The 22,673-nt window shown below is 40.2% G+C and overlaps 1 protein-coding gene across 4 annotated transcripts in view; it reads left to right on the forward strand.

Annotated features, from left to right (window-relative positions):
- Positions 1-22,673, forward strand: part of S100PBP (S100P binding protein) — a 59,883-nt gene that overhangs the window by 6,416 nt on the left and 30,794 nt on the right. Inside the window, exons 1-6 of one of the 4 annotated variants that reach the window (XM_049878650.1) lie at positions 205-230; positions 2,699-2,792; positions 6,913-7,029; positions 7,765-8,609; positions 9,447-9,535; positions 11,295-11,398. In XM_049878650.1, coding sequence (XP_049734607.1) covers positions 7,767-8,609; positions 9,447-9,535; positions 11,295-11,398 — 1,036 coding nt within the window. In that variant the 5' untranslated portion in view covers positions 205-230; positions 2,699-2,792; positions 6,913-7,029; positions 7,765-7,766. Of the gene's footprint in view, positions 1-163; positions 231-281; positions 2,793-6,912; positions 7,030-7,764; positions 8,610-9,446; positions 9,536-11,294; positions 11,399-22,673 lie in introns of those variants that run through there. The other 3 variants (XM_049878649.1, XM_049878652.1, XM_049878651.1) reach the window with 3 other exon arrangements.

The following is a 22,673-nucleotide window of genomic DNA, read 5'->3' on the forward strand; positions in this document are numbered from 1 at the left end:
AATAGGCAGGGTAGGTGGTGCGAAAGGCGGGGTTACGGCGCCTGCGCGGGGCGCGGAACCCTCTTAGAGGCGGAGCAGTTTCCTGCCAATCACCGCTTGTTTGCCCTCCCCCCTGGCGCTGCCCCGGCTGCCTCAGGGTGGGGAGGGAGGTCGGGGAGGGGGCAATAAAATGGCGCAGGGGGCGGAGTGAGGCACAGTCGTTCGTCCCGGCTTCGGCCCGGCTTCTGGAGGTGAAGAGCTGAGGGACGCGGGGATCGGCGTTCCTCGGCTGGGAGGGGGTTGGGGGCGCCTGTTGCTTCTCTGGGGGCGTACGCACGCCTTCCGCCCAGTCGAAGGGTTGGGAGGCTCTCGCCTTACCGGGCAGAGGGCTCGTTCTGGTTCCTGAGGTGATGGCAGGGGGAGACTGTTCCTGGCCCCCGTCCCTCACGTCGGCGGGTGATAGATGCCCCTCACCTTGCTAAGGAAAAGGGAGGCTGTTTGGTCACCTAAGAGGCGGGGAAGGATGTCTGTCTTCCCTGCTCAGTGGGGTGGGATGGGGGGAATGGATGTGTAGGTGGGTGATGCCTCTGCCCCCTGCCCTCCATGCGGGAAAGAGCGTTGCTAGGGAGAAGATCGCGGTCTTTCCGCCGCGCCTTGCTGGTGGGGGAGGGAGAGGGTGACCCGCCTCCCTACCCCACCCCCACCCATACGGGATAGCGGGGGCTTGCTCCAGCTGTTGGGTGTAGGCAGCGATCTTCAGGGAGAGGGGTGCACCACCCTGGCCTCCAGAGGGGCCGGTTTCGCTCCTGCTGGGGGAGGGGCAGGGAGAAAGCCCGCGCTTCTCGCGCCTTCAGCGGGAGGCGAGAATTTCTGGCCTCTGAGAAGGAAAGTGCGAAGGCCCTGCCCCGAGGGCGAGTCGGTGCCGTGGAGCTTCTAAGGGAGCGCAGGGGGAGGCCAGGCAGTAGCCTACGGAGGGTGGATTTGAGCCGCCCCTCTCCGTGGTCGTCAAGTAGAGGCTTCACCCTCACCAGTTCCTTCATGGGCAGGAAGGAAGGCCGCTGGCACCGCAGGGTGGGCGCTGGAGAGGGCCAAGAAGTGATTGAATTGTCCACTGGCTACCCTAACCTGATCTCCAATTTCTTGTGAATTTGCTAGAGGCTCCAAGCTGTAGCAGACCTGTCTTAGCAATTAAAAAAAAAAATCATTTTAGAAGAAACCTGTTGCTGCCGCATAGTAACATCTGGCCTCCATGCCCACGTGAGAAGAGAGTCCTGGCACCCTGATCTAGTGAAATATTAACTAAAGCAGAGATTTCCAGTTCTGGATTGTTTCTTCTATCCTCCAGTGTTTCCAGTTACCCTAAAGGGAATCGCAGAATTCTTACAGATAATTTCAGTTCACTTTGATTTAAATGTTATGCCCGTTTTGTGTAACGATTGCAAAGCTTACCAAGTGCCTTTTGTGCTATGCCCAGAGCGTGCTGTGCTTTTCACATTTATCGTGGGTAGGAAAGGTTGGAAATCAAAGGCCAATGGGGAAGTCTTGTCCATTGGAAATAATCCTTTTCCTAGGCCATAGCTGTGAGGCCCAGCTTGGCAAGGGTCTTGGTTTTAGATCCTTGAAAGAGGAATGTGGGTTTGTGTTTGATGTTGCAGTTTTAGTGGCCTGATGAAAATAAGGCTTTGTGCTCTAAGGCATTAGGTTTTCTGAGGTAAGATAAAAATAGAAAGGGAACCAGTTTCTGAGGTTGCAAACAGGAGGGTAGAGAACAGGGCGTGGGGGTGGTATGCTGAAGCGTGAAGAAGGGGGTGGACAGGTGAGGGAGATGTGGAAGGACAGAATAGGGTCACAGAAGGGATGGGGAGCAGAGAAATTGGGAGATGGGAAAATATTCTTCCCTTAAAAATACAGGGGTCCCCCATATTTTAAGTGGCAGTTACAAAGCAAGCAGATGATGGTGGAATGGCTAACAGAAGTACTAAGGCTGTCTTGTGGAACTATAGAACTTCAGTATTGCTTGTTTTCTCCCTCGCAAATTCATTAAATATCAACTCTTATTAATATAAGGCTTTTAGTTTTAGAGTACTTTCATAAATATCCTGTTGTTTAATCCTCATGATAATCTTTGAAGTTAACAGTGAATATTTATTCCCTTTTTGGGTGTTGAGAGATTTCAAGGGAATTGCTGAAGTCTGAATTTTAGTCAGGTGCCTCTATACAGTGACCATTACTTTGCAAAGTTTGCTTGATACTTCAGATGTTCGTTCATTCTGGTCTTTAGTGACAGTGTGGTTGAACTCGGGATTAAACTTGAAGAGAATAAATAGATCATACTGGGTAATTTCTAAACAAGCAGGGCTTGGGAGAAGTTCCCTCCCAGTTTAGCACTCTTTTCTCCCATTCCTGTGCTTCTCTTAAGACTGTAGAGTTGTGAGGTGATGAAGGTGTGATGAAGTAATAACTAGAGCTACTGCTTAAGGTTGTGCCTCTAGTGTGCTAAGTGCTGTATGTTTGTGATCTTATTTACTTCTTGCAAGTAGGTACTGCAATAGTTCTGATGTTTGAGACTTCAGAATGTAACCATGTGTCTTTCCACTGACTAATTAAAAAGTTTTTTATTAAATATGCCAAGTATATTAAAAAAATAGGAAGTAACATAATAATGAGCACTGTTGTAACCACCACCCAGCTTTATCTTACATTGTCACATTTGTTTCAGATCTTATTATTTTTTTTAAGAAGTAAAACATTACTGATAGATTTGAAGCTCCCCATGCCTCCTTGCCATACCTCTCCCTTCTCCACCACCAGAGGTAACCACTATTCTGAATTTTTGGTGTTTCTCATCCCCATGCATGTTTTTAAATAATTTTATGATATATGTATGTATCCATAAACAATATATGGTATTTTCTTCAACAAATTGCAAAGGAAAAAAAGATGGGGAATCTATGGATTAAAATATTTACAAAACATATCAGCAAATTGCAATATATATAGACCTTATTTGGATAATGATTTTTTTTTTAAGCTGTAAAAAAAAAAATGACATAATGTAATTAGAAATCTGAACTGGATATTTTGATATTAAGGAATTGATATCCTGTTATTTACAGAAGAAATTAAGTGATATCTGGGATTTGCTTCAAAATAATATGGTAGAAGGGGGAAGGGGGTAGAACAAAATTAGCTGTGGGCTGATAGTTGTTGAGGTGGGTTGATGGGTATGTGGGGGCTCTGTTACTTTTGTGTGCTTTAAATTCTCTGTAATAAAAGGTATTTTTTTTAATGAGGAAATAAAATTGCCAAGAGAGTGATTTTGGGCAAGGTAAAAATTTTTTTATTTTTATTGTGCTTTAAGTGAAAGTTTATAGTTCAAGTTAGTTTCTCATACAAAAATTTATGCACACATTGTTATGTGACCCTAGTTGCTCTCCCCATAGTGTGACAGTACACTCCTCCTTTCCCCCGTATTTCCTGTGTCCATTTAACCACCTCCTGTCCCTTTTTGCCTTCTTATCTGGCCTTTGGACAGGAGCTGCCCATTTAGTTTCACATATCTACTTGAGCTAAGAAGCACGTTCTTCGCGAGTATCATTTTATGTCTTATAGTCCAGTCTAATCTTTGTGTGGTGTTAGCTTCAGGAATGGTTTTAGTTTTGGGCTAACAGAGAGTCCGGGAGCAATGTCTTCTGGGATCCCTCCAGGCTCAGACCATTAAGTCTGGTCTTTTTACCAGAATTTGAGTTCTGCACCCCACTTTTCTCCTGCTCTGTCAGGGACTCTGTTGTGTTCCCTGTCAGGGCAGTCATTGGGAGTAGCCAGGCACCATCTAGTTCTTCTGATCTCAGGCTGATGGAGTCTCTGGTTTATGTGGCCCCTTCTGTCTCTTGGCTCATGTTTTCGTTGTGTCTTTGGTGTTCTTCATTCTCCTTTGCTCCAGGTGGGTTGGGACCAATTGATGCATTTTAGATGGCCGCTTGCAAGCTTTTAAGACCCCAGATGCCACTCACCAAGGTGGGATGCAGAACATTTTCTTATAAACTTTGTTTTGCCAGTTGTCCTAGATGTCCCCTGAAACCATGATCCCCAGACCCCCACCCTTGCTTCTCTGTCCCTCAAAGTGTTTGGTTGTGTTCAGGAAATTTCTTAGCTTTTAGTTTAGTCCAGTTGTGCTAACTTCTGTGCTGTATGTTGTCTTTCCCGTCACCAAAAGTTGAGAGTTGTCTGCTCTCTAATCAGTGATTTCCCCTTCCTCTCCCTCCCTACCCTCTAAAGCATCAAATAATGTTTTCTGTGTTTAAACCTTTTCTTGAATTCTTATAATAGTGGTCTCATGCAATATTTGTTCTTTTGTAACCGAATAATTTCACTCACTGTAATACCTTCCAGATTCATCCATGTTTTGAGATGTTTCACGGATTCATCGTTGTTCTTTATCATTGTGTAGTATTCCATTGTGTGAATATACTGTAATTTGTTATCCATTCATCCGTTGATGGGCACGTAGGTTTCCATCTTTTTGCTATTGTGAACAGTGCTGAAACGAACATGGTTGTGCATATATCTATTCATGTGAGGACTCTTATTTCTCCAGGATATATCCAAGGAGTGGGATTGCTGGATCGTTTGGTACTTCTAGCTTTTTAAGGAAGTATCAAATAAATTTCTAAAATGGTTGTGCCATTTTACATTCCCAGCCACAGTGTATAAGTGTTCCAGCCTCTCCACAACCTCTCTAATATTTATTTTGTGTGTTTTGGATTAATACTAGCCTTGTTGGGGTGAGGTGATATCTCATTGTAGTTTTGATTTGCATTTCTCTAATGGCTAATGATCATGAACATTTCCTCACGTATCTGTTAGCTGCCTGAATGTTTTCTTTGGTGAAGTGTCTGTTATATCCTTTGGGCAAGGTAAAAATTATATGTGGTATTGTTTTACATACTTTTTTGCCCCAGACCTCTTGAAACATTTTATGAGAGAAGCTCAGAAAAACCAACATTGTTTTGTACCTCTGGATGTCATGTGGCATAGGAGTTGATGATTGCAGTGGTTGTGAAGGATTTGGTCTGATGTTTGTGCAATGAAGTTTTCAAGTAATGATATTTTTCTTTGAGTGAGGTTTGGCCACATTTGGGAGTCTTATGTTCTTCAATTCCACTTGGGAGGCCAAGGGAAGCCTTTCATACAAGTAATGTAGCTTATTTTTTTCGCCAAGGGACCAAAAGCCCTTTTTGATGTCTGCATCTTTGTAGTATATTAGAGGTTGTACTGAATTTAGATGGCCTGAGATTTGATTCTAGCTCTGCCATTTGCTGACCAACTGGGAAAATCTGTCACCAACGTGGTAGGAAAAAAAACCTGATTTTGGAATTAGACCTGAGTTTAGGTCCTTGTTCTAAGCTTCTTAGTTAAGTTACTTAACACCTCTGGACTTTCTTTTCCCAGGAAAATCTTTCGAACCTACCATTTGGCCAAACAAACTCTAGGACTAGACCTTCTGGAAAGTGTTGATAGGGTGGTGGTGGCCCAGAAAGGGCTTATAAGAAATCTAGCTGCTAATCCCGTTGCCTGTGATATTTGTGCTTAATAATCACAAACTTTCTTTAAACATTTTACAAAAGACACTTTTTCTTACTGCTGCATAAAGAAGTAACTTCACTTTATAAAATAACTCTCCCTGGACAGAGGAATTACTTTTTCTCTTCAGAAAGGCACTTCTAAGAATGCCTAAACTCTCTCACAACAATTGCTGAAATACTGGTGAAATAAAATAAAAAATTCTAAGTTTAAATACAACAGAAAGTTTAGTTTCAGTGATAAGATCAGTTTTGCAGAGTTGTTTTGAATGGTTAGAGTTGTAAAATGTGTCTCACAGTTCATAATAGGTACTTAATAAATATTTCTTCCCTTTCTATTCCATCTTATTTCAAAAATGAGTAAGTTTAAGTTTCCTTCTAATTCTAAAATTCTGTAATCCCTCCCCTTCCCGTCTCTTTCTTTAGTACTTGACTGTCCATGCTATTTTATATACTCATACTGATGCTTAACTTTTAATGTCTTCCTAAAAAGATTGTATATTCCTTGAGTGTGGGAACCATATGTTTATTTTTCGGAAATCATATAGAGACATATTATCTAGCTCTGTATTATGTGATGATAGTAGCTCAGAACATGTTTCCTGAAGAATGCACAGACTAACGCTAAAACTCAGGGTGCAGTATGGAAGGAAAGGGGAGTAGGGAAAAATTCAGTTAAAAGGCTATAAGGAATTTCCAAATTATTAAGGGATTAAATGTTTAGGCATTCCCTGTAGCTTTTCACATTCAAGTAGAAAAGCAAAATGATACTGACTAAAGTCTCCTGTTGACCTGTCCCATCCCCCTGCAAGTTATAACAGTCATCAGTTTTGTATTTGTATCTTTCCAGACCTTTTCTCTGCATTTATACACGTATTGAAAGTGAGATTTGTGTGCGTATGTATATGTTCATGATATATTTTTAGATCTTGGTAGAATTTTAGATATTGCCTAGTCCACCTTCTCCACCCCTTCCCCATTTTATAAATGAGGAAACTGAAGTCCAAATGGTTAAGTGACTTATCCAAGTTATTAGAGCTGGTTGGTGGCAGAATAGGACTACAACCTAGGTCTTTGGACTCCCAAGCCAGTATTCATCGTATTAAAGCAAATAATACTCTTAAGAAAGTACAGATTGTTGAGAGGAACAAAACTAGGTCCTTCGTTGCATAATTCTTTCTCTAAAGGTTTTTCTTTGGTATTCTTGACTCAAAATCTAACTTTCTGGTATTTAAAAAAAATCAAGATCAAAATTAATAGTTGGAGCACCTTAAAGCACAATACAGTTGACTTTGTAATTAACAGAGTTGAAAGTGATGAGAAGATCCTTTAATTTTCTTTGTGCTTGCAGGAAGGTGGGAGTCGATCATTTTGACAAGTCTCCTGAAAGGAACAGCTAGCAGGAGCTGAAACCTTTTTCCATTTGGTCTCGTGGCAAATGCAGAGATCGCTTCAACAGATCCACACAGTATGGAAGACAATTCTTTATCTTCTTGTACTCTTAAAGTTTTTTTTTTTTTCCTCAAAAGTAGTGTAATGTTTCTTTTTTTTAAAGTGTGAACTGTGAAAATTCTAGACATTTTACCTAATACATATTTGTTTTGCTTGTATGTCATGGATATTATTCCATAATAATATATATAGATCTACTTCATCGTGTTTTTAAACAGTTGTAAAGTATTCTACAACATGAATATATCATGACTTTACTGACCAGTTTTCCTGGTGATGGACATTTAGGCTGCCTCGAACATTTGACTATTTTGAATAACACTGTTCTGAACATCTTTATATATGTATCCATGTGCATTTGTGCAGGTACTTTTGTAGGATAAATTTCCAGAAGTGAAATTCCTTGGTCAAATGGAGCTGCCAAACTACTCTCCAGAAAACATTGTGCTGACATATACTCTCACTAGTAGTGTGTGAGAATGCTTGTTTTTCCACATTGCCACCAGCCAGATTATCAGTCTTCTTTATTTTATAAGATGTTTTGATAGGAAAAAAAAAAAAAAAAATCATCGTTCTAACATGTATTTCCATGATTCTGGTAAGGTTAAATATATTAAAATTATTAAATATTAAAATTATTTCTCAGTGCAAAGGATTTGAAATATTAAGACACCACCCCTGTATAGAGCGGACTAGAGTTGGTATAAAGGTATTTCCTGTTCCTCAGTGAAACTGCCTCTTGTTTCTCCAGATATGACGTGCTCACTAGTGTCCTCTGAACAGTCTTCTGGTACCTCTCTCTTGCCTAAAGACAGTGTCCCATTTTCTTGGAGTTCCATGGATGAGGATGAATTGGATGACTCCTTGCTGGAACTGTCTGATGGAGAAGAAGATGATGGACATTTCAGTTTCACAGAGGAAGAGATTGAGATGCTCTTGCAGGATGATGACCTATCAGATGAACAGTCTTCTGGGAGAAGAGATTTACTTAAAGATGACAGCAGACATATTGAGAAGGGAGAGAGAGAGAGTCAAATTCTGCTTGATGCCCCCCAAGAGAAAAATTCATTGTACAGCTTGGGACCAGTAGCTGAGACCCCTGGCCTCTTCAAACTACCTCAACTGAGTACATCGATTGGTCATGGATCAACTCCTACTAAACCATTAAACAGACGCTTTGCACTAGAAAAGAATGTTATAAAAATAACTGTTGCACCATTTGATCCAACAGTTTATGATGCTGTGCTTGACAAGGACAAGACTGATTCATCCAAAGATATTAAAAAACCTTCCTCCCTTGGGGAGGAATTGAGAGAAGATGGTCTTAACACAAATGAAAGCAAACTTTGCACTGAATCTGAAGTGATCAGCCCCACTAACTCTGCCTGGGATGGGCACACATTTCCTTCTCCTTCAAATAATAACTTCCAAGAAACTGTCTCTGATAAAAATATGCCTGACAGTAAGAAACCTACACCTGTCTTCTCTCAGGTCTTGGACCATTCAGAGAGTTCTTCTTATATGGGGTCATCCTACAGAAATGGTGGATCACATAAATCAAGTTGTGAAGTGAGGTTTCCGGTTGTTTCCAGTAAAGTAAGTACGTTTTTTCAAGGTGAAGAGAAAAATTATTTTCATTCAGAAACAGTATAGCAGACAAACTGGGGTCTGAATTCTGACTAGCAGTGTGACCCTAGGGAAATTATTTAGTCTCTTTGTTCTCCATTTTTCTTTTTTTTTAATTTTCTTAAATTGCACTTTAGATGAAGATTTACAGAGCAAACAAGTTTCTCTTTAAACAATTAATACACATATTGTTTTGTGACATTGGTTGCCAACCCCACAACATGTCAACATTCTCCCCTTCTTGATCTTGGGCTCCCCATTACCAGTGTTACCCATTTTTTTAATCTATGAATTGGAGTAAATAATACTTCAGAGTGTAGTAAGAATTAAATGAAATAATGTATTATATATACATTACCATGTACCTGGTAACATATTATTAAATTACCAATTAGTGAATAATTACTAAGATGGTTATGATTTTATTACTCTTTCTTCCTTCTTTGGATTTCAGCCTTAGTCTCAATTTTTGGTTACCGTGCTGTATTAGATGCAATACCAGCTCGTGAGTTAGCCACTAAAGAGCTGAAAAACTTCAGGTAATTTACTAACCTCTTTGAGCCTGATTTCCTGTCTATCAAATGGGTATAATCCGGCATATAAAGTTTTTTTTTTTTTTTAAGATTACAGTCACTATTTCATTTAAAGCACCCACCATCGTGCATGGTACTCACTAATGTGTTCAAGGATATGTGACTGTAGCCTTCAGTTCAAGAATATTTCTGTAAATAATGTCGTTTGTTATCAGTTGTTTTCTTATACTAAGAACCATCTTTCCTTCTGCATTCCTTCTGCTCTGAAAAAAAGCAGCATGTTCTTGACAAGGATTCTGGGAAGATGAAAGTCCATGAGAGAAGACTAGGAAAAGTCATTCCCGTCCTGCAGAGTAAAACCAGGTAACATAACAGTATAATTAAATATTCTGATTTCTGTCGGTTCTCTTCAATTTTTTTTCTTCCCGTCCACAGTTTCCCTTTAGTGTGGGGAAAAACCCTGCACCAAGAGTAAGAAAACCTGAAGTCCTGATACTCCAAACAACTAGCTGCGTGACTTTGGGCAAGTCAAATAATCTCTGACCTCAGTTTCTTTCAGGGCTTCAAACTGGTTTGAACCAGTTCAGTTGTGACTGATGAAGCAAAACCGGGACAGACCCGTATTTTTAAAATTTGGGTGATCTGGAACCATAACTGAAATAGGAAGAATTATGGGTTGAAGCCCTGGAATGAGAGACTCGGAAGAGGTGTAGTGAGCCCTTTCAGGACCCTGATGCATGAGATTAGATTATTGCCAGCACTGAGGAGAGTGACACATACTCAAAGTGGCTCAGTTGGCTGCCATCTTTGAGTGGGACACCAGTGTTTCTGACTGCAAAATCCAATGGGCAAGAGATACGGTTGCTATGCAGCATGTACACTGTCCTTGTTTTCTAACAGGGAGATTAAATTTCTAGTAGATCTCGACCCGTAATTTTTCCCATTCCATTTATGGTTCTGGTTCACCCAAATTTTAAAATCTTGAATCTGTTCCAGCGTTGCTTGCTCGGCCGTGATTGAACCAGGAAGCCCTGGTTCAAACCTTGATTTCTTCATTGATGAAATGAAGCTAATGATGCCCACTCTGCTGCCTCACAGGGTAGTTTTGAAGGGCAAAAAAGACATGTTAGTAAAAACACTGTATAAATGTGATATTTCTTTTTCTGGTCACAGATATAACAGGAGGTTAGAATAATTTTAACAAAAATGTTAGGATGTAACTACGTAAAAACTCATTTAGTCATTTCTCATAACTTGCGTACAACTGTCCTTGGGGAAAAGTTCTAGTAGGGTTTGCAGATTGGGCCCCCTTTTTGATCTGTTTTCTGCCAGGAGATGGCAGTGTCTCTGCATGGGCCTTTTCAATTGAATGCGTTAGAAAGGCTGGATTTTAGGTTGTCAGATTGCTTTCTTAAAATTTTTTATTTTTAAACTTTGATTACACAGATATTATATTTATTCTGTTTTAAAAAATTTAAATATTACAAATAAGGCTAAAGTCCCCTTTGACTACCACCCCCAGTCACAGCTTCCTGGTTTTGTTGTTGTTTTTGCATAACTGAGGGAAACTGTTAATTGCTTAAGATGGAAATTGTACCAAAAGAAAACAAGTCCAGCTACTTGGAATAGTAATAAATTTATTATCTCAGTATTTTCACTCACTAACTCCAAAAAAAAAAAGAGAGTCTTTTCTCTTTTTAACTCCCTAGCACAGTGAAATCAGTATGGGCAAAGGCCAGGAATTGCTCCTGCCAAGGTCACCATTGCCCTAATTGCCAGATCTAGCTAGTCTTTTTCAACCTTTATCTCATTTATCTTGTCTGTGGCTCTCTGAAATTAGCTATTTCCTGATTAATCTTGAATTTCTCAACAAATGCTTTCTCTAGGGAGTAGGTAGTCTTCACTTTTCTGTGCCTTGTTCTTAGGAGATTATATCTGTTTCTTTCTCTCAACTCCATATTTGATTTTAGCTTCATGCTACATGTCATTGGGTTTTAAAGAGAATTTTGCCTCTGGAAGTTAAATGTTCTAACCAGTAAACGGAGTCTGACTCCTTTATGAAGCTCTATACTCATGGTTCTAATGGACTATTTTTTCTTCCTCCTGGTTTGCTTTGTTCAAGGACTAATGTTCCGACGTGTTCACAATCAGATCTTGAACAGCAGAAGGAAATTTATCTCAGAAGTGTCATTGCTCATATAGAAGACCCTGTGGACCCTAACCAAGGTAACGTGGCAAACAGAGAATGGCATGTAAAAGATAAGATGGGACTTTTTCTTTCCAGTATAATGCAGCCTAAATTGGAAGATTGTTTTGAAATTTCCCTAAATTGGTAAGAAAGATAACTTCCTTACCCAAAGATTATCACTTTAAGGGATTGCCTAACCAGTTAACCCCTAAAGTGGTTTGGCTAACCGGAATTAGAGAGGGATCCAAGAAGACTCAAACCAGTACATGAAGAGTGACTCCCCTATAGGTGAGGGCTGTAAGCCACACCTATACTTTTGTGAGGGATTTTTTGTCTGAAAGATAGCAGAAGTGGATGACCAGGCACTGTTGTGTAATTATTGGCCTTATATTTGAAGTTATTTATTTTCCCTGTTGACTTCAGCATTTAGGTGAAGAAGCAGCCATTTCAAACACTGTCTTGCTTCTTATTAGGTGCCGTCAAAAGTACAAACAACACTAACTCTGTATGGAGAGAAATGGTAGAGTTTTATTGAAGAATACAACTCGAATTGGGCAGCACTGAGTAAAATTACAGAGTGTTCCTACCTTCACAAAGGAACGCAGGTTTTTACACAAGAAGGCTAGCACGACTGCAACCGCAAACAGACAGTCTATTTTCAAACGCATTCTTCCTGAGGGCAGGCACTTTTCTGAGAAAAATCTACATACACTTCCTGGAATCATAGTCAAGCAAGCATAACCACATTTGTTTGCAAAACAAGACTTATTTACCCAAAAGTGGTGTTCGTAATTTACAAATGGCAGCAGGGATTTAAAACAAAATGGAGACTGCTCCAGACCGGTGTCAGCCATTTTAGTTATGCCAGGCATCTCAGTTTTAGAGTATTCTTTCACACTTCTCCCTTCTGATCAAAAATCTCCATGAAGATTCTTTGATCACCATTATGAGAGTGTTTTCTTCTTCATGAACTTTTTCATTGGATTGACCTTTTTCGTAAATTGAATTCTTCATCCACTTTTTCACCATGTCATAGCTCAAGACACTCTGCTTCTGTGATCCTCTAGTTGCAGTGAGGCCACATGTGGAGGAACAACTTGATACCCTAAAAGGCTAATTCAAGGTGTAAAGTTGGTCTCAAGACACATAATTCTGTGCATGGCAGGAAGGACTGCAGTTTGATCACAGGCGTTAGATGAGCATTTCATACAACACTTAACAAGACCTATAATGATTATTACACCAATGAAGATATTTAATCCAGTTTCGAGTACAGAGCACAACCAAGAACCAATGTCTTTGAATAACCAACTAAAAACGTCTAAAAAGGGAGAGCCAGGCATAGGAGGTATTGAATGTAACCAAGTAGCTTTCTGGTGAATTTTTCTAATATCTTGTTCTACCTCTCCTGTGGTGTTTATCGAGGTACAGCAGGAGGTATTAGCAAAGGCACAGGCTCCACCTTGTTGAACTAGGAGGAAGTAAAGAGCTGTTCAATTATTTTTATACTAGTTTAGCAAGGGATTCTAAAGGCTTCTCTTGTCTGCCGTTCCATCTGCAATACTGTCAACAATTTGAGCCATTGTAGCAGGTAAATTGCAATAGATCTTTGAAACTAGGGAATACTGTAGTTGAGTAAGAGTGCTCAGAGGACTATCCATCCTATCCCAGGTTTATCAGCTATTGGATTATCTTGTGACATAGAGTCTCTAATTCTGAGCAAGGATTTTTATATCACTAGTCCAGCGTTTACTTTCATTATAGGTGTGGATATCTGAGGGGATTCCTAAAGTCCCTAAGTTGCATTGACCTATCATGTTACAACCATCTAAGCAAGGTAATGCCCAGGCATAAGGGTGATCATGTGGAGTAGGCTCCTCTGTTGCAGGATAACTTCATTCTTCATGTAGAAATACATACCCATAATGTACAAAAATCATGCCATTTCTGGTAGCATTGTCTGGGAAGGGGATGGTTTGATTGGCCTTCTCAAGCAATTTTCTACTAAAGAATTATTACAGACAGACAGTTGCTCCAACTTTAGCCCATTCCAAAGTTCAGTATAAACGTGACTTCGTCCTCTTAGGGACACTGTTAAATTCACTGCATGGGCATTTTTCCAGAATCTAGGGTCTTCCATGTGAGATTAGAAAATCATTTTGGCAGGGTCTACCATGTGAGATTAGAAAAATCATTTTGGCAATCAGAAGGGTCCCAACAGGCTTCAGAGCAATTCTTGCTTATAATTTGGGTTAAATTAAAGCATGGTGCCTGAGATTGGGTCCATAGTCCAAAGGGATGCCATAGTCTAACATATATATCTCATTTAAAGGTGAGGTTGAAGTTAACAGTAGTATTGGGTAGAAGACTAATTTAATATGGGAGGCACTAATGGATCTGAATTTTCATGTACAGATTGGAAGACGAATGACAGATCCAACATTCAGTCAAAGTACTGGCCCTAGCTACTGATTGGGCTAATTTAACAAATGGATTCTCTCTCCAAATATTAGAAGAAACTGTTAGGAAGCAAAGAAAGACTTAAATGAGCTTTCATAGTGAATAAAACTATCAGGAAATAACACCACAGGTATACAATAAGGATAGCTATAATCAGCAAGCAAAGTCCATAAAATTCAGTTACACGCATGAAGTCTTGTTCTGTGATCTTGGGATGAGCTGTTTATTTCTGCGATCATCTGCTTCTGACCACAAGGGTGTTTAAATGTAATTTTCATATCTCTAGAGGGCCGACAAGTGCAAAGAGGTGTCTTAGCCCTTATAAGTTGTGACAAATGGATCGAGGGTTTAATTCCTTCCAGCTTCACCGCTCAAGGGTTAGTGAGAAGAAATAAGGCAGGTCCCTTCCAACGAGGTTTCAGTGAGTCCTTTAATTAATGTCTCTTCCAGTACACATATCCCCTGGGAACAATGTTAGGTGGATTCTGGGTGTTTGATTTCTGTCATCAAACACTTCTCTAACCTGTGAAAGATATTTCTTAGAATATTGCATTAATGATTGACAGTATTTCAGTAAGTCAGGCTGTACAATGTTAGGGTCAGTGCAGGCAACATAGGGAAGGACCATGGGTCTCCCAGTAATTATTTCATAAGGAGTAAGCTTGTGAGATCCAAATACTGTGGACCTCAAATTTAAAAGAACCAAGGGCAGGACCTTAGTCCAAGATGAATTTTAGGTTTCACAAAGCTTCGCTGTTTGGTTTTCTATTATTCCATTAGTTCTTTCTATTAGACCAGAAGACTGGTGATGATAAGGGCAATGTAATCTTTAATAAATGGGAAAAACTTGGCACAGTTCTTGGATAACTTGACTGGTAAAATGAGTTCCCTGATCACTGCAGAGAATTTTTTGGTGCTCCTCAGGTTAGTATGACGTTTTCAAGAAATTTTTTTGCTACAAAAGCTGCAGTAGCTTGATGACAAGGAAAGGTTTCTTTCTACCCAGTGTGAAAATCTACGAGTCATTACTAATACATATTTATAACCATTTGAGGGTGGGAGCTGAATGAAATCTAGCTACCATTCATGCACAGGTCCAGAGGGTAAGGGATATTGTCTGGGTAAAACTTTAAGGTGTTTTCTGGGATTGCAGCAAGGGCAAATAGGACAATGAGTAGCAATGTGTTTAGCAGCCTTAAAAAATTTTCCCCACCAATATTTTTTTAAGGTTCCAATCATTTTTTCTCATCCCATATGAGAGCCTTCATGTGGGACTTGCATCATAGGAACATGCAAAAAATGGGGTTAAACTGTTTTCTTATTAGGCTCAATCCACAACTTAGTGGCAGGATTTTGCTAACAGCCTGCTCTTCCCATGTCTCTACTTCATCTGCCTGGGCTAATTGTTGGCGTTTTAAAAGTTTTTCTAAAATTAAGTGGTAGAGATTGGAGTAATTAATAAACTAATTGGGGGATTCACCTTTATTTAACATAGGTAAAGAATTACTTGAAAAGCAGGTTGTTTTTGCATCAGCAGGATTATTTCCTCTAATTTCTTCAGTTTGGGGTACTCCTTTTGATTGATGAGCCTGTATTTTTATCACAGCTGTTTCAGAGGAGAGTAACAGAGCATCTAGAAGATCTGCTACTAAAGCTTAATTTTTTTTTTTTATAGTATTCCCTGAGGAGGTAAAAAAAAGCCTGTTTCCAAAGCATACCAAAGTCTTGTATGACCCCAAAGCAATATTGACTGTCTGTGTAAATAGTAACAGACTTTCTTTAGCAGTTTTACAAGCTCTGGTAAGAGCAATCAATTCAGCTTGTTGGGCTGAAGTGACTTTTGGAAGTACTTGGCTTTCAAGTACTTTGATAGAAGTTGTGACAGCAGATTCTGCCTGATAATGAGAATTACTGGAGCTAGGTTTTAAATAGGAACCATCTACAAACAGAACCAAGTCAGGATTAAATAAAAGGGTTTCCTTCAAATCCTTCCAGGGAATTAGAAGCTATTTAGTAGCTCTTTAAGCAGTCACATAGAGGACAGCTGTCTTCATTCACTGTAGGAAGAAGGATGGCTGGATTTAAACAAGCCACAGAGTGCAGCCTAATATTGGATGCAGCCAGGAGGAGGACTTCATAGGAGGTGAATCTGTTGGCAGAACGATGTTGTGTTAAAACAGAATTAAGTAAGGCAGACATAGCATCAGGGACATACTCATTTAAAAAGTTTCCCAGACCTATATCTGCCGTGGTTTCTACCAGCTTAGCAGTGGCAGCTACAGTGTAAAGGCAGGGAGTGTACCCTCTGGCTACTGAGTCAAGCTGCAGGCTATAATAACCTATGAATCTTTGCAGTCCTCCGTGTTTCTGAGTTAATACACCTACAAGCATTTCCAGATGCTTCATGTACAAATAAGTAAAAATCTAAATGGTTGTTAGGAAATCCTAGAGTGGCATATTCATTAAAGCTGCTTTTAGTGTAGTTATTGCCTCTTGATCTTCTGATGTTATTTGGAATGAATCTGGTTCAGAAGCCTTTAAAATCTGTTCAGAGGTTGAACCTGAGCCATCAGAGAAAAATCCGGTATTAGGTTTGGCAGTAACCACAGAGTCCTAATAAGCCTTATAGTTGTTTCATTGTTTCAGGCATAGGAAAAACAAGAATAGCTTCTTCTCGTTTAGGGTCCATAGAGATGCCTTCTCCATAGTTTAGATGGCCTAAGTATTTAACACTGGTGGTACAGTAATTAAGAACTATAGCTGATAAACAAAAGGTTGGCAGTTTGAATCCACCAGACACTCCTTAGAAACCCTGTGGGGCAGTTTTACTCTGCCTACAGGGTCGCTATAAGTTGGAATTGACTCAATGGCAATGGGCTTTTAAGTATTTAACAAATGGCTGAGCCAAATGCGATTTTTCCTTAGAAATCTTATGTTTGCCAGCAGCCAGATATTTCAATAAAACTATACTGCCTTCAGGGCAAGCTTGCTGGGACACTGAGCAGACCAACAAGTAATCAACATACTGCAGTAATATAGATTGGTTTATAAATTGTAAAGGCTGCAAATTGGCATGCAAGATCTGAGAAAAATAAGTAGGAGACTCAGTAAATCCTTAGGGTATTACAGTTCAGATAAATTGTTGGTTTTCCCATTTTACCTGTACCCACAATCAACGCCTGTGGAAGCAGCAGTCAAGAAATCAAACAACGTATCACAATGGGCAAGTCTGCTGAAAAAGACCTCTTTCAAGTGTTCAAAAGCAAAGATGTCATTTTGAGGACTAAGGTGCACCTGACCCAAGCCGTGGTATTTTCAGTCACCTCATATGCATGTGAAAGCTGGACAGTGAATAAAGAAGACCAAAGAAGAATTGATGCTTTTGACAAAGAATATTGAATATACCGTGAACTGCCAGAAGAACAAATAAATCTGTCTTGGAAGAAGTACAGCTGAAATGCTCCTTGGAAGCAAGGATGGTGAGAGTTCGTCTCACATATTGTGGACATGTTATCAGGAGGGCCCGGTCCCTGGAGAAGGACATCCTGCTTGGTAAAGTAGAAGGTCAGTGAAAAAGAAGAAGACCCTCAACAATATGGATTGACACAGTGGCAGCAACAATGGGCTCAAACATACCAATATTGTGAGGGTGACACAGGACTGGGCATTTTGTTCTGTTGTACATGGGGTTGCTATGAGTCGGAACCGACTCAGTCGCACCTAACAACAACAACATCCAGGGAAAAGCAAACAACTGACTTTCAGGATGCATGGGGATGCTGAAAAAGGCGCTATAAGATCCATCACTGTGAAGCGAGTTGTACCTGGAGGAACACTGGAAAGTAATGAATGTGGTTTAGGGACTACCAGAAATCTAGGAATGACAATGCAGTTGATTGCTTATAAATCTTGAACAAATCTCTGACCGCTGTTATTTTGCTTTTTAACTGAAAGAGCAGAAGTGTTACAGGAGCTAGTACAAGAACAATTAAACCTTTAGAAAAGAAATCTTGTATGATAGGAGTAAGTCCTTTAGCTTCTCATTTGAGAGGTTACTGGGGAATTTTTGGCAGAGGTTTAGATAAATCTATGTGTATCTTAATTGGATCAGCTGACAACACTCAGCCTACATCTGTAGATGTAGTGGCCCACAAGGTTTCAGGACCGAGAAAAGAGTGTCAGAAGAGAGACGTTAGGCTGTATTGAACTTTGGAGAGGTATAACAAGTGGCTACCTTTTCCTGAGTGTTGTTAAGTTCAGAACTAGTCTCTGTTGACTCAGGAATATCAGGCAAACTTAACATTTCTCCATTTAAATTGTAATTGGCGGTCCATTTGAATAAAGGATCTCTTCCTAGCAAATTAACAGGGGTGTCAGAGCTAAGCAAAAAGGGATGTAAATCTTCAGTGCGACCAAGGCATATCAGAATGGGCTGGGAATGAATCAGTGTTTGTTCCTGTTTGGTAACCCCCCACTAGTTTAGAGATTTTTATACCTCAGGGCAGGGACTTTTGTAAACAAGAGGGGTTAATGCCAGATAGGGTGGATCCAGTATTAATTAATAACTGGCAAAGTTCTCTATTAATGTACATTATAGTTTCCCCTTGTGAGTTGAGTTCTATCATGGGAAAGGCCCCTTTGTTGCTGTCTGGAGGCCCTTCATTCCAGGTGAGATTGAAGGGAGTCATGTTTATGAGTTTTTTACTTTTTAATTTGTAGCATTTTTTCAATGGCCAGGTTTTTTGCAGTAATGACAGATGCCGGCTTTAGTGCTATTGTAAAGTTTGGTATTTTTCTTTTGACTGGGAGTCTGTAATTGTCGCAAATGGAGGGTCATCAGTTTTTTAGCCTTAGAAACATTTTCGGCTTCTGAAGTCTGGGAAAGCTTATAGGCCAGATTAGTTAGCTCAACAATAGGAGCTGTCTCCCAGTCCAGTTGGTGTCTTCTTACTAAGGCTGAAATTTCAGGCTTAAAAAACCCATTGCTTTCGAGTTGATTTTGGCTCATAATGATCCTATAGATAGAGTAGAACTGCCCCATAGGATTTCTAAGGAGTGGCTAGTGGATTCAAATTGCTGGCCTTTTGGTTAGCAGCTGAGCTCTTAACCACTGCACCACCAGGGCTAGATATAAAAAAAAAGCATTAAAAACTCCAGTAGTGCCTAGGGCTGATAAAGTAAGCTCAGAGTTTTCGAAAATTTTTTTATTAACTGGGTCTGGTAATCATAAACACTCTCATCTTTATTCTGTTTGCAAGTGTCGATTTTAGTCCAATCAATTAGTGGGGGAAATGCTCTGGGGATTGCCTCCAGCAGCCTTTTGCCCATGTCCTTAGAGTCTTCCAACAGTTTAGTAGATGTTTTATCTATATTTAAAGCCAAACTGTCTTTAGGGTCCTTCCACTCAGCTTGCTAAAGCCATAAGTGGGCTTCCCCATGCCAGGTTATCATACGCACTATTTAATACAAATCTTGGAGCCCAGGCCGGTAAGCCTCAACAAGAATCTTAAATTCTTCTCCACATTTATAAGGATCTTCATGGAGCTTTGGAAAATCCTTCACAATACTGTGCACAATACTTCTGACTGTGTCCAAGGGACAGAAGTAATACAGGGAATGTCCTAAGCCTCCATACCAGAATAGATTTTAAAGGGCATCTCAGGCAAAGGTTTATCGGTTGGTGTTTTAGGAAAGAGGGGAAGTTCAAACAGGGTGTTATCAGTGGAATAAGAGGGTAGGGAAGTATACAGAGGGGCTACAGCCAGCAGTGGAACAAAGTGGTAGACTCAAGATTTTGGCCTGCAACTCTTTGTTTTGTTTAGTCAGTTTAGAAGCTATCCTGAAGGGAGGCAATTTTACTATCCTGATGTGTTTTAGAGACCTCTAAGTACCAATCAAAATAGTCATCCCATTGACATAGTTTGATTTGGGAGCCTCAGTTTTCCAATTTGATGTGCAAGAAACCAATTTAGAAAGTACGAATGAACCCCAAAGTGGCCACGGATTTTCCAAATTATCTCTGGTAAGGTTATACCAAGCAGACAAGAATGAACACATTAAGAGACCAAAATACTTCTTCATATAATGAGTGGGGGTTCAAGAGGGTGGTTCTGATATACCCTTGGACTTTGCATTTCCTATTCTTCAAAGAGATAGTACAAACTACTTACTTGCAAAGACAAAAACAAATCTGACAGTAAAACTGGAGCTGTCAACGCAAAGGAGCGAGCTCAGATTTGAGAAGTTATTTACCTTAAGACAAATTCAGAGAATCCACAGAGGCAGAGAGCCCAAGCAGGTGAGCTGGTACTGTGCCAGCCCAAGTTCTCAGTGTCTTGGGGTTTGCAGAAGATAATGCACCTTCGAAATCCCCACTTCTGACACCAGACATGTCAAAAGTGTAAACAACACTAACTCAGTATGGAGTGTCTTAGGGTGGTAAAACCACCACAAAGTTACAGTAAAGCAAGGAAAAAGATTTTATTCAGCATATGTTCCAACAGACAGAAATGGGAAACAGACAACCATGCTACCAGAGTTATGTCTGTCCAAGTCCAAGGAGTGTTACAGAATCATCAGTATATATGGACATTACAAATGGGTAAAATCATTAAAAGCTTCCCCTTTCCACAGATTGTCTAAAAACTGCTAAATCCCTGTGATACTACGTTTTAAGTTTTTTCTTAATAACCTTTGGCACACGTTTAAGTAATGACAGGAGGGTCTTCATTGATCGAACAAATCTTACTATTTACTAAATGCTGAGGGTAAAAGATAAGAGTGGAAAACAGGTGGGTCTTATATTGTTCTATCTAAGTATCTTGTCTGTGTGAAAGATTTCCCAAAAGATGTTTTCCAAGATTTTTCTAGCTATTAATTTTATATCTCAGGGCCAGTTGATGTGTCCTTGTTGCTTCAGCTAGGTCACATTGCTTATATGCATAGTCAGATGATATCAATTTTTAAAAATTTTATTTATTGTGCTTTAACTGAAAGTTTACAAATCATGCCAGTCTCTCATACAAAAAGTTGTGTACACCTTGCTATGTACTCCTAGCTACTCTCGCCCTAATGAGACAGCACATTCCTTCCTTCCACCCTGCATTCCCCATGTCCATTCAACCAGCGCCTGTCCCCCTCTTCCTAGTCTTATGTGTCTACCTGAGCCAAGAAGCTCCTCACCAGTATCATCATCTATCTTATAGTCCGGTCCAATCCCTGTCTGGAGAGTTGGCTTTGGGAGTGGTTCCAATCTTGGGCTAACAAAGGGTCCAGGGTCCATGACCTCTAGGGTCCCTCTAGTCTCAGTCAAACCATTAAGCCTGGTCTTTTTACAAGAATTTGAGATCTGCATCCCATTGTTCTCCTACTTCATCAGGGATTCTCTGTTGTGTTCCCTGTCAGGGCAGTGATGGGTGATAGCTGGGCACCATCTAGTTCTTTCAGTCTCAGGCTGATGGAGTCTTTGGTTTATGTGGCCCTTTCTGTCTCTTGGGCTCATAGAAGATGTCAGTTTTTATTTCCTAAGTCAGGAGAGAAATGATAGAGTTTTATTGAGGAATATAACTCGAGTTGGGCAGCACTGAGTAAAATTACAAAGTGCCCCAATGTTCACAGAGGAACGCAGGGTTTTTATACAAGAAAGCTAGCGTGACTACAACCACAAACAGACCCATCTTCATATCAGTTAATCTGCTTTCAAATGCATTCTTCCTGGGCAAATATTTTTTTCCAAGAAAATCTACACATATTTCTTGGAATCATAGTCAAGCAAGCATAACCACATATGCTTATAAAACACAACTTGTTTACCTGGAAGTGGTACTCATACTTTATAAGCGCCAGGAGGGTTTTAAAGCAAAATGGGAGTCTGATTTAGACCTGTGTCAGCCATTTTAATTATGCCAAGTGCCTCAGCTTTAGAGTACTCTTTCACAGTGCCATCGAGTTGGGTCCAATTCATAGCGACCCTCTACAACAGAACGAAACACTGCCCAGTCCTGCACCATCCTTGCAATCATTGCTGTGTTTGAGCCCATTGTTGCAGCCACTGTATCAATCCATCTTGCTGAGAGTCTTCCTCCTTTGCTGACCGTCTGCCAAGCATGATGCCCTTCTTCAGGGGCTGGTCCCTTCTGATAACATGTCCAAGGTGCGTGAGATGAAGTCTTGCCACCATCACTTCTAAGGGGCATTACTTCTTCTAAGACAGATTTGTTCAGTCTTCTGGCATTCAAATGCATCTTCTTTGGTCTTCCTTATTCATTTTCCGGCTTTCACATACATATGAGGCAACTGAAAATACTGTGGCTTGGGTCAGGTGCACTTTAATCCTCAAGGTGACATCTTTGCTTCTTAACACTGTAAAGAGATCTTTTGCAGCAGATTTTTCCTGTCTCTTAACATCTAAATAAAAGCTCTGGAAAGGCTTTGCCTGCCTTCCAGGTGCTTCAAGCTGAGTTTTTCTCCCTAGTTCATTAGAAGCTATGGCAAACCAAAGTAGTTAGATTCATTTTCCAGCTCTCAAGAGATAGTAGTCCATCTGCCATTTATCCTGAACTATTTGCTGGCTGATGGGAAAATCCCTAAAGGGAAACCTGTGGGCAGAGCTGAAGGTGCAGAGATTAAGGAGATACTGATAAAATAATTCCTTCTCATAAACATCGCTACATATTCTGTCAGCTTTAGCTTCTCTTCCTATTCATTCAGCAAACCTTTCTCAAGTGCCTTCGGTGGTGATGGATTTGAACATTAGGAATTGGAAATGTAACAAGGAGTAAGATAGGGTCTCAGACCTCTGGAAACTCATAGTCTAGAGGAGGAAAAGATAATTACACTACAATATTGATTAGT

This window comes from Elephas maximus, chromosome 3 (assembly GCF_024166365.1).
Source record: "Elephas maximus indicus isolate mEleMax1 chromosome 3, mEleMax1 primary haplotype, whole genome shotgun sequence".
Lineage (NCBI taxonomy): Eukaryota > Metazoa > Chordata > Mammalia > Proboscidea > Elephantidae > Elephas > Elephas maximus.